Source organism: Dryobates pubescens, chromosome 28 (genome assembly GCF_014839835.1).
Source record: "Dryobates pubescens isolate bDryPub1 chromosome 28, bDryPub1.pri, whole genome shotgun sequence".
Lineage (NCBI taxonomy): Eukaryota > Metazoa > Chordata > Aves > Piciformes > Picidae > Dryobates > Dryobates pubescens.
In genome coordinates, this window is record NC_071639.1 from 10,804,346 (window position 1) to 10,816,943 (window position 12,598).

The window sequence follows — 12,598 nt, forward strand, 5'->3', positions numbered from 1 at the left end:
GTGATGAGACAGGTTGCCCAAGTTGGTCATGCATGTCCCCTCCCTGGAGATGCTCAAGGCCTCATCCAGCCTGGTCTTGAGCTTAGCTGTATTGACCTGAAATGACACTAGAGAAAAATCATAACCTTTAGGAACTCATTTTGGATGGTGCAGTGTTTTTGAGCAGCTCTCAGACTGTCTCAGTCTTTTTCTGTTACTGAACCTGATATTTTGTAACAGCTTATGAAGAAGAACAGAGACAGGTATCCTGGTGCTCCAGAAAAAGGAGGATGGGTAGTGGATAACTACCCTCTGTCAGCAGATCACTGGTCAGCTTTGTTAGAAAAAGGACTTCTACCTGACACTGTTGTCTGTCTGAAGGATACAGAAAGAGATGGTTAGTAAATGCAACTTCCTATTTTCTTTTTCTGTGTTGCACACTTCTTGGAAGTAATAATTTCCCTAACACAAGTTTAGTTTTGCACAGATACATAAACTACTGTTGTGTAACTATACTGCAGGAGCCTGCATTCTGGCCAGAACATACTCAGCAAACAGGGATGAAATAAATGCTAAGATTTTGAAAAGGCTAACAGATGAAGCATTAAAAAAGAAAGAAGAAGAAGTAGTAAGGTAAAATATTCCAAGTATCTGAATGTATAAAATGAACATAAAGATTCTAGCCTTGCTTGGTGTTAAAGATATCAGTGCATTTATCAACAGAAATGTACTAAAACAGTACACTAAACTTAGCTGTGATGTGTAGGAAATAATCCAATATGTGTTAGCTTGGAGGAATGTCTCATATAGATCAGTAACTATGGTGGTAGAAGATGCTCTTGTTAACTGCTTTTTCTGTAGCCTTTCATTAGTCCAGTGAGTCAGTTACATTTTAGATTAGCACTTGATTTTTATGTTGTACAAGCCAAATTCTGTTTTGATTCCCAGCAGTGTATTCCCACACCTGGACTTTACATTTAATATACCTGCTACTTGTTTCAGCAGTGTTTTATATAAGACTTGAGATGAATAATCTTTTACTTACAGAAAAGAAATGCAGACATCAGGGGAAAATCAGTCTCTGAAGTCTTCTGAGGAGAAAGGTAAAAGTATTGATCATTTGCCTTCTATTTTCTCTAATTATGTATTCCAAATCATTTAGCAGTTTGGGGTTTTACACATCTTTTATGGGTTTGATTTTCATTTTTACATTCAGCATCTGGAAAAATGACTTTGTAGCTTTGCTTCCTTCACTGATTCAGGCACTCATTTCTATGTGTCATTCTTAATGGATGTTACAGAAGAGAGAAGTGTATTCAATCTCCCAGCACAGTTGCAGCTTTCAATAAAGGAAGGACAGGACTCTATCTCCTCTAGTAACTTAGTTCTAAGTGGATTATTATCTGGACTGAAACTTCCTATACATTAAAAATCTGTATCCCCTCACAAGTAAAAGCATTGTTATGAGTTAGCCAATAGCTAATGAGAGAATTGCAAAGCTGTCTGAAGCAGTTAAAGGGGCATGGAAATTATTTCAGGATTGACTCTCTTAACATGCATTAAGAATTGCTGAATCTGGTAGCAATAAACATTACTGAACTGTTGAATCCAGTAGCTCAGTAGTTGTGAGGCTGCTGCAGCACCATGTCCCCAGGACCATGAGTAATGAATCTTAATTCCCTTTTTCCCTTTCCCTTTTACTCTGTTACCCGTACTTGTTCCTCCCCAATTCACTTTGATCCTTTCTCCTTGTTTTTAGTCCTTCTCAGAAGTGCTTCATAATGTTATAAGTCTCACAACCTCAAAATGCTTTTCCTGGCATCCCCTAATGAATCTCATACCCTGTAGGCAGTAATCCCTCAGAGAGGGAGGCTCTGTGGTTGATTCACCTTAATAAATTTCACACCCAGACAATGCCTTCATCATCCTCTTCTACTGACCCTGAGAGGAGTCAAGTCAAGGCTATGTTTGTTCTGATTAGATTATTTGGGTTCCACCAGTCATTGTTCTTCCCCTCCTTGTTTATAGAAGCAAAGAATCATTTAGGCTGGAAAAGACCCTTAAAATCATTGAGTCCAACCATTCACCTAACACTGCCTAGTCTGCTGCTAAACCATGTCCCTAGGCAACATACAGAATACTAGAATTGTGTTTTGCATGAGATTTTCCCTCTAATAATAAAAACTTTGGTAAAGACTTTATTACTACTTTCTGTTTGAGAGAACTGCAAAGATCCTACTTTGCTATCAGAATTGTGCTGAACTTTGTTTCTAGTAGGCTGGATTTCTACACCCCAGACTGCTCTGTCAGTTGCTTTAGAATTAATTCCAGTTAGTTTCAATATCTTTGATCCTCAAGAGACAGAAAATCTGCAGGGTTGCATTTTCCTTTTTGCCTTCTTTAATCACTGCCTACTTGCTTAGAAGAATGTTGCTGTCTGATTTGGGCCTTCATCAAGGTGCAGCACCATGCACGAGTGTCTGTGTCCACATTAAGAACTAGGTTGGGGATTTCAGAGTTTTTTTTCTCCCTCTGCTGTGGGATCTCAAGGTCTCCCCACTAAATTATCATCTAGGGCCTGGAGCTGGAATTAAAAACTGGAGCACATTAATTCCCACTTCTTTTCTCTCAGCAGTGGGGGGCCCAGACTGCCTTTAAGGTCTTCCTTTCAAACAGAGCATACTGGTTCTGTTATGTCTAATTTTTAATTAGGTAATATTTCACCTACTCTGAAAAAAACCCCACCTTTGTAGAGTTGCCTGAATTACACATAAATTTCTGAACAAATGCTACTTTATCACTTCTTTTAGTTTCTAATGAAACATGCAGCTCTCCTCCAAAGTGAATGAGTTCTCAAGTATGAAATATGAAGAGTTCTACCCAGTCACTCTGTCTCAAACAACAGTTTGGCTTCATTTTGAATATCTAACTCATTGTGATCTGAGTGCATCACAACAACAATCATTAATGATAGAAGTAATAATGCCATATAAACACTCGTGCTCTTAACACGTGCAAGTCCCCCTTCAGAGGCTTTCTTGTTTTCCTACACCTACATTTGATACCAATAATCAAATACTGACTCACCCAAACACTTCACTCATGCTGCTTTTAGCCTGGCATCTGTTTCATTTCACATGTAGTGCCATCAGCACATTGACTGCAGCTTGTCCCCCATGTGACATGTCTTTACAAAAATACAAATGAATGATATGTTCACAGTTTGGGGAGGGGGGGAAAGTATATAACAGTTACAGTATCAAAATGAAAACTCAGAGCCCCACTCATGCTCTTTTTATGTCTCATGATTCATATGGGAATGGTTCAAAGCTCTACCAGGAGAGGTTTAGACTGGACATCAGAAAGCTTTTCTTTACCAAGAGGATGGTCAAACCCTGGAACACCTCTCAGAGGTGACCTAATTGTGGCCTTCCAGTATCTGAAGGGGGCCTACAAGAAGGTTGAGGAGGGACTTCTCAGGCTATCAGGAAGTGATGGGACTAGGGGGAATGGAATGAAGCTGGAGGTGGGGAGATTCAGGCTCAATGTGAGGAGGAAGTTTTTCACCCTGAGAGTGGTGAAGCCCTGGAATGGGTCGTCCAGGGAGGTGGTTGAGGCCCCATCCCTGAAGGTGTTTAAGCCCAGGCTGGATGAGGCTCTGGCCATCCTGATCTAGTGTGAGGTGTCCCTGCCCATGGCAGGGGGATTGGAACTAGATGATCCTCGTGGTCCCTTCCAACCCTGACTGATACTATGAACAGGCTTTCTAGAGAGAGAGTTGATGCCCCAAGGGTGTCAGGGTTTAAAAGGCATTTAGACAATGCCCTTAACAGAGCTCTGAATTGCTCAGGCAGTTGGACTAGATGATTGTTGTGGCTCCCTTCCAACTGGAATGGTCTGTTCTATGTCTATTCTATATAGCTGTTCCTAGTCTAGGTATTTAATAATTGCAATTTTTTGTAACCTCAGTGGGACATTGAAGTAACTGGGATTGCTTCAGGACTCGATATATTCAAATTCACAACATTTCTTGTGTTGGAAAAATGGTTCCAGTAATGAGCAAGGTAGTTATTTCATTAGGGAAAACAAAAGTAAATGGAGATGGAAACTTGGGGTAAACTTACCAAATATATTTAAGTGAGTTGCAAAGTTGAGTTCAGTGCTGAAAATGTTTATTGAAGGTGCACAAAACAATTTCTGTGCTAGCTCTTGCCTGTAGTACCTAGCTGAAAATTCTAGTCCCACATCTTTCTTCATTGACACAGTTATTCTGAGCTTAAATTATTTGCAGGACTTTCTTGTTGTATTTAAGCACTTATTTATTTTTTTCAGTAGCTTTGCCTGAGCATGGATTGATTTATTCTAGGAGACAGCTAGATTACTTCATGAGAATGTGTTTCAGGCATTCTGAAGTTACACAGCTTCAGGTAGATCTCTGGGTTCCTTCCAATCTTCCCAAAGTAAACCTTGGCTTTTTTCTTTCCTGTCATGTTTCAGCAACAAAACACTCCTTACAACTGATCTTATCCACTGATGCAAACAGTTGTGGTTTCAGTATTTCATGTTGGGTAGTTTGTCAGCCTTGCTTTTCTGCCCAACTCAACAGGAGCACACACACATGCCTGTGTCTTAGCAGCTCAGGGTGGGATACTAGCCCAACCTGATTTTCACTGATGTTTCCTCTGCTGCTCTTGCAAGAAATAAAATGGGTAGCAGGAGCTGGTAACTGAAGCTGTTGCCTGTCCTTCACAGCTGTTAATATCAATATTTGCTATAAACTTGAATATTGATTTCCCCCCCTCCTTCCCAGATTGCAGATGGTGGAGGGTTGAATCAATACCCATCTCTTCAGCTGTTCTTTTTTGTTTGTCCTTTTTTATTTTTATCACTGTGTTGAAATTAGGGAGAGATTTTTAAACCCAGCAATTATAATAATGAAACCTGTCCATGTGAGGACATTTCCTCCTCAGCCTTTGAAGGTAAAAGCTTCTTGGAATCAATTTTAATTACAACATTTACCAAGCAGTTGGATGTGTGCTCAGTCCTACAGCCTCTCAATATATTTGGTTTGCTTTTCTTGGCTGGATTGCATTCTGCTTTGTGGTTTGTTTGGGGTTTTTTTTCCTACCTCTAACTGGAGGCCTTTCAGTGGGAGAGTTTGAACAAGGACACAAGATAACAAATTACTTGTGCACAAGCTTCAAAGCCAGCAGTGCTGATAGTAACTTCGCAGTTTGTTCAGTCTGTGAGCAAAACTGCCTGATCTTCAAAGCCTCTTTCTGCCCTTCTTCATAAGCCAGATATGATAATTACACTCAATACCTGTAATCACAGCATTTTAGGCAGAGAAACTTCAACATTCATAACATTCAGAAAGGTAATGGGCAACTTTCTCAATTAGAGCCCAAATAGCTTCGGTTCTTAAATCCTCTTAGTCTCTCATTCAGAGAAATAAAGGCTAAGGTAGATTGGTTTAGTACAACTAAGAATTCCTTTGCAGGGAAAAAAAAAGTAACAAAAGCCTATGATAGTTTTCAGGTTCTCTCAAAGCTCTTCTCACTTTCTAAACATCTATTAGAAAAAATGACATCATCTTAATTTACCTTAATGTCTGTCCATCTGTCTTCATTGGCACTATCCAGCACCAGACTTGTAAGTGAAATCTCCTAAGTGTTTAGACAGTGTGAAAATTCAGATATGCCTAGCTTCTGTGCCACAGCTGTTTCCTCTGAGGCATCTGAAGAATCTGCATGTTGTCAGCCTTAACAAAGTGTCATCCATTTTGCACTTATTTTTCTGCCTGTCCTTTTCCTCTGTGTATGTTGTGGCCTCTTGATTTATTTGTTAGGGAGTGCCACAATTCATTTTACTTGACTGCATTCCTGTATGTATCAAAAGCAAATAAAGGACTAGAAGAAGTGAAGCACTTTCTCAGTTTGACACATGCTAAAAGTTGTGGGGTTTTGTCTGCTAACCACATAAGTTCTTTGTTTACATCACAGAATTTCCTGATTCTACATAAATCTGAAATTCAGTACTTCCAGTCTGGTTTGCAAGATGTTTGTGGTTTCTTTGGGTGGGGGGGGGAGTGTACATGAAACCAAACACTCTAATTTCAGATTTTCATAGAATCCTGGAATGGCTTAGGCTGGAAGGGACCTCAGAGCTCATCTACTCCAACCTCCCTGCCATGGGCAGAGATGCCTCTCAACCTGACCCAGCTGCTTAAGGCCCCATCCAACATGGCTTTGAACACCCCTAGGGAGGAGGCATCCACATCCTCCCTGGGTAACCTGTTCTGGAGTCTCACTACCCTTCTTCCTAAGATCTAGTCTAACCCTGCTCTCCCTCAGCTTCAAACCATTTCTCCTTGTCCTGTTGCTAGACACCCTTATGAAGAGGCCTCTGTAGCTTTCCTGTAGGATCCCTTCAGGTATTGGAAGGCAGCTCTAAGGTCTCCTTAGAGTCTTTTCTTCTTTTTGAATTGCATTCTTGTTTAACAAGAATGAGTTTGGGGTAATTGTAACTTGAGATGTACTAGTGGTGGTTTATTACTCTAACAGTGATCTAAAGACATAAGGAAGACAAAGCTTGCAGGAAAAAGTAATATTCTTTATTGACAAATAGATACAGCAGGAAAAATTACACCAGCCTTCAGGGAGACAAACCCTGCTTCAAGGCTGAAGTGTTTCACCCCGTAGGAGCTGTTCTGTAGCACACCAAATGTGTTTTTTGCAAGGTCATTTGAGGGTAGTTTGAACACAGGTTATAACAAATGAAAAATACTCATGTGTAGACAATGAGTACTCACTTTATTCCTCACTGATCAGGTAGCTGAAGATGCTTTGGCCAATGTGTTATATTTTGAGTACAGGGAAACTAACTTCTTTTTTTTCACAGGTGATCAGGAATAAGTTTTGTGGAGTGATCCAAAAATGCCTGTGTTTCTGTACTGCCTCCCATTATCCCTCAGGGTGTTTGTTAAAATTGCTAATGATTGTACTTGTGCCAACAGAAGTTGAGGACAGTGACAAGCAACTTCCACCTGAAAGTGACCAAACACCCCAGAAAGAACCCAGTGACTCAGCAGACTATGAAGAATCATCCAAACCTGCAGGTGGGCCTTGCAGCACATAAAATTTCTCTTACTTGTTAGTACTAAGAATTGTGTGCCTTCCTGTTCTGCAAGGTTTGAAAATTGAATGCAAATATCATCTCTGACCTTAACTTTTTTGTCCTTTAAAGCCAGGTTCAGGTTACCTCAACACTTCTAAATGCAATTAGAAACATGTTGTTATTTGCTGCTTAAAAACAATTTTAAGTGTGGATGCAAATGATCAAAACATGTCCTGGTGTTTTCCTTCATCATCCATTGTCCTGCTAATGGCTTGCTAGAATTCACATGGAGTCATCTTTTCTTCCTTTCAGTGTAAGGTAAAATTCTGCAGCAGATGGAACTCCAAAGAATAATGAGCAAATGAATATAATATCTGAAATCCTATGATATCTTCCCCCTCCTCTCTTTGAAGGCAACTCATCTGTAATGGGCCAGCCTGCTTTAGAGAAACTATATCATTTTATCTGCTAGAATTTTTAGCATATGCTTAAGTCTAAGAGAAATAAATCCCACATAAACCACTTCATTTTAAATAGCAAGTTGTTAAGTAGACACCTTTTTAAATGCATTAATCACCTTAATCTGCAACCCAAACTGCTTTCCCCCTCCCCCAAAACACCATAAATCTGTGCAGATGTAAGTCTGTCTAAACAAATTGCACTGTAATATGTTGAAAATTAGTTGGCAGCATATGTTTGTAAGTAATTAAGAGTCTGGATTAAAAAAAATCCCCAACCCTACATGGTCTGTTTCAAAAAGACAAATGAAAAGCTGTCCATAATGAAATAGATGTCAGTTCCAAGGAATGGAACTGTCACTCTTCCCCTGTATTTTTTGTCTTTCTGTTTATTTTGATAGCTAAACTGTAATGAAGAAGGCATGCTGGCTTCTGGTTTCTCTGTCCTAGCTCTGGAAGGGCTTAGAGAGTGGAGGAAAGAAGGCTGTTTTCGCCTTTCCAGTTGCTGAATGTGGACTGAGGGTAGAACAAGTCATATCTAATACTAGCAGAACACTAGAAAAAAAAGATATTAAAGCCTTTCCTTCCCCAGCAACTCAATTGGAGAACATGGGGGCAGAAAGCCTTTGAGGATTGTTTGTCACTATGGTAACTATGCTCAGCAAAAGCAAAGGCACAGCAAAAGAATATGAGAGACTGCCAGAGAGGCATTCCCTGTGAAAACTCCAGGTCTAGGGCTGGTGAGGATTGTCACCTCTGTGATAAGGAAAAGAAATTTAAGAGCAGCACCACTGGATAGGCCACCACTGGGTAGGCCACCACCTCCTCTGAAGGAAACCTCTTTGCATTTTTAGATTATTTTTAAACCATTTACTCTCTCTTCAAGTATTTTTCTTGACTATATTTCTTTTTCCTTCAAGAATGTCTTCTCACTGTAGATCTTCTCTGCCAGCAGAATCATTGTAACTTGTATCTACTGGCATAGGTAGAGTCAAGTCAAAGTTTCAGCCTGATCTAGTGTGGGGTGTCCCTGCCCATGGCAGAGGGGTTGGAACTAGATGATCCTTGTGGTCCCTTCCAACCCTGACTGATACTATGATACTATTTTTGATCCCTGAGACCCAGTCTGGAACTGGCATGGAGGCAATTTTTTTGTCATAATAAGGTTCAAATGCCTGAACCCAAACCAAACAATGTTTAGGTTGTCCAGTTTTGGGGCTGTCCCTTTTCCATAGGAATGCAATCCTTTTTTCCTTTGCCACTTTTCTCCTTTTCCAGGGGAAAGTTTCTCCAGTTTGCTTAGGTTTGTGTGAACTGTTTAAAATCTATGAAAAAATTACTGCTGGATACATTCCCTGAAGCAGGAAAACTCTGATAGAGGTAATCTGGTGGAGTTGTATGCTTAGAATAGAGAGTCAAAGCTGGAACACATTCTGGTCCCTTCTTTATGTGAGGGTGGTGGAGCCCTGGAACAGGCTGTCAAGAGAGATTGCGGAGTCTCCTTCTCTGGACACTTTCAAAACCCATCTGAATGTGTTCCTGTGTGACCTGCCCTAGGTGATCCTGCTTTGGCAGTGGGGTTGGACTTGATCTTTGGAGGTCCCTTCCAACCCCTGACATTCTGTGACTTGCTAATTTAGTAAGGCCTGGCAGGAGAGGTGTATGAGAAATTGCGGGGAGGCACTCTGTCGAGTGGATTTGTTACCACGTTCTGTATTCTGTCTCAGATTATATCAATGACTCATTTAAATCCATTATTCTGCCTCTCTATTTCCAAAGCTTCATGACCTACTCGGAACTGAGAGGTGTTTGAAGGGCAGGACTATAAAAGGTGATCCAAACAGCACACATTTCCATCTTCCATGCTTTATTGCTTTGAACAGGGCTGTGGGTCACAAGGCAGCACATGTGATTTCTACAGTGTGAATGTGCCAGGGCTAACACGTGCAGAAAGCAGTTAGTGCAGCCTGGCTATTAATGTATCCTTGGCTGGCTTAAAATCAGTGTTCCTAATGGAATCATCATTACATAATGCATTAGAGTTGCCCAAATTTAAGCAGGTTTTACTTGGCTACATCTCTGTCTCCTTTGGAACACATCACTGCAGAATGCACCATAATTAATTGCAGCATTTACACAACATCTTTTCACCTACGTTAAAAAAGGAAAGTGTTTTCATGTTCTTATTTAGAGGCATGGCAAGAGCTAGAGATGTCCTTGCAGGGGCTAATTAATTTCATGCCATATGTAGAATGCACTTACAGATTAGTAAAAATGCAAATGTTCATAAACATTTTCAAGAAGAAAATGTATTTCCAACTCAAGATCAAACTCTCAGAAATCTGCCTGATGTTTCTGCTTAATGATATGCCCTTTTGCACTTCTGTTTTATGTTTAGACTAAAAATTGTTCAAATGGAGGGAAATTTGGCCACTGATGTCAGTCTAATGGCTGTGGTGTTGAAAGCTTTAAAAGAGAAGAGATTCATTAAGTGTTCTTTGTTGTAAAAGAACACAGAAGCAGTTGCCAAAATACTTATTTATTAACCTGCTTTTTTAGAAGTGACTCAATTAATAAAAGCAAGTTTTGCAGTTCATCTTGGGGGACAGCATGTAAGGACATGGTGAAGGCCAACTGCTCCCAAAGGAACAGGGAGCTGGGGCACAGTGTGGTAACATGGCCATCAGGACAGAGCCCTGCAGGCAGCACTGGTTCCACCACCCCAGCCAGGAGCAAGGCAGCTCTAGTCCTAGGCACCTCCCTGGGGACAGGGATGAGCTGAGGCTGGGGTGAGATGATGTCCCATAGGTAGGCCCAGCTTGGCAGAGACCAGAGCCTGGTAGGGCTGTGAGGAGCTGGGGTCCTGTCCTGCTGCATCATTGGTGGGCCAGTGGCTTACATGGGGTCTTGGGTCCTGGCAGGTGGGAGCAGCCCCAGGGACTTGGACAGGGAACAAGCATGCCCAGGGCTGCACTCAGGTCCCTGAGCCAGAATATGAGTTGCCACAGAGGGCCTAATTTATTTCAAATGTCAGTTTATCATATGTATATAGCAGAGGTAAGTGGGGATTTTGAAAGAATAAATGTTTCAGCCTCATAAGAGAAAGAACAAACTTCTTACAAGCAGCCAAGTATCTGGAAACTTCCTGTATTTCCAGAGGACTGCACATTAAGAGCCAGGCCCATAAGGAGATTGGATGTGGCACTTGGTGCCATGCTCTAGTCATGAGGTCTGTGGTGACAGGTTGGACTCGATGATCTTTGAGGTCTCTTCCAACCTTAGTGATACTGTGAGATGTAGGCATTGCAGTGCCCAAAACTGCCATACAAACTTCTAAGTGCCTGGTTTCATATGTGGAATGAAAGGTTGTAGAAACAGGCACAACAAGCAGCAAAGTGGCAAGGGGCTAACCTTAGTGAGCCATATAGGAATGCCTAAAGGAGGCATGCATCTGAAACTCTGCATCTTCATTTGGCTGATGACTAAAAGATGGAGAGTCCCTAACTTGCTGTTTGGCAATTAATTAACTGGAGGCAGGGCACTGGCTTGCTTTCTTCTTCTGGACAGGAGTGGCACTGACCTTTGATGCTATAGCTTCAAGAGTAGCTTAGCCATTCAAGTGACAAACATCTGTTTGATGTGTTCCTTGTCCTGCAGGCACTCACCTGTCCCAGCTGCTATTGATGCTTCCAGGTGATGGTTTAGTTGGCAGCATGTTAGACAAAAGTTAGGCAGCTCCTCTGCTCTGACCATTATGTTTAGTCCTGTTCCCTCCTGAATCTTACTGGCACCTCATCACTGAAACCTGGCTACAATGTGCTTAGCAACAACACTGGTCTGGCTCTACTTTGGAAAATTTGAACGTGGTATTTGTGGGCTTCTTCAACAATCCACAAGAGAATATTGAGAGACCTTCAGCTCTGGGAGGAAACAGTCAATTTCTTATAAAGAAGGGAATTGAAACAGGGCAATCTGACTCTTCAGGAGCCAGAGAAATGGTTTGGGTTTTTCAGGTTGGGGCAAGCTTATGTGACAGTGCTGCATTGACGTGCTTCATGCCAGGGAGTAGCCATAAAACTCTGGGTTTAAATGGTTTTGGGGGTTGTATTTAAAGAAAAGATGATAGACAGGTCTTTTAACATCCAAAGCATTGCATAAGGCTTTCATTTTTAGTAATACTTCTGTTTTACCTGTAGGAAGTTATACAAGGAAAAATAGTAGTAATAAGTATTTATTTTTTTTGTCAAAATCAGTGAAAGGGCATTGAAATAGACTGAACCTGTTGTTGCTTCTGTCAAGATGTGTTCCTGCTCTTTCAATCAAAACAAGATGGGAAGGAAAAAGAAAAGGAAAATGATAGCAAAGTAGAAAATTGCTCCATCCACTATTCAGGCTCTTTCTTGCACCTTCATTTCTGGCAGGAGACAAACAACATACACCCTGTGAGTCCCAGCAAGCTTACAGCAGTGTCAGACCATTTAAGTCATTGCTGTCAACTGCTTTCCTGTCTGTGAGGTGAAGGCACTGATAGCAGGCTTAATTAAACATCACACAAAAGAAAAATGATAAGAAAGAGAATCAGGATTGGAAATTATATGAGTGCAGGAAATGGGAACAGCAGCAAAAATACCACATTGCTGCTGCCAGAGACTGGTGGTGGTTTAGCAAGGACAAGGTGGTGATGGCATCATCTAGGCACCTCAGTATCTTCTAGCTGAGCCACAAGGTTGTCTCGGGTCTTTCAGGGCCTAAATGGATGCTAATTGCAACCTTAGGAACAAATTAGTGTTTTTCTCCTTTGCTGTTGTGTCAAAATCAAGCTTTTAAATCACTATCTGCGGCCAATACCAAGATTTGAATGCCCTCAGGCTTCTCCAGCAAAATGGATGGCAGTGGCAGCAGCCACCCTTTGTCGTTTTGCTCACCCATGCTGCCAATCCATTTGGTACAGTTTAGTCACCTTTACCATCAGTACCATATGCAAATGTGCTGAAGTAATTTGACTTTATTTTCCTGGAGAAACCTCACTATGTGTTGTAGCAACA

At 41.2% G+C, this 12,598-nt stretch overlaps 1 protein-coding gene across 1 annotated transcript in view; it reads left to right on the top strand.

Annotated features, from left to right (window-relative positions):
- AK9 (adenylate kinase 9) overlaps positions 1-12,598 on the top strand; it is a 44,403-nt gene that overhangs the window by 10,149 nt on the left and 21,656 nt on the right. The window contains exons 15-18 of the mRNA XM_054174029.1: positions 220-376; positions 501-612; positions 1,027-1,082; positions 6,995-7,096. Of these exons, the coding sequence (XP_054030004.1) occupies positions 220-376; positions 501-612; positions 1,027-1,082; positions 6,995-7,096 (427 nt within the window). The remainder of the gene's footprint in view (positions 1-219; positions 377-500; positions 613-1,026; positions 1,083-6,994; positions 7,097-12,598) is intronic.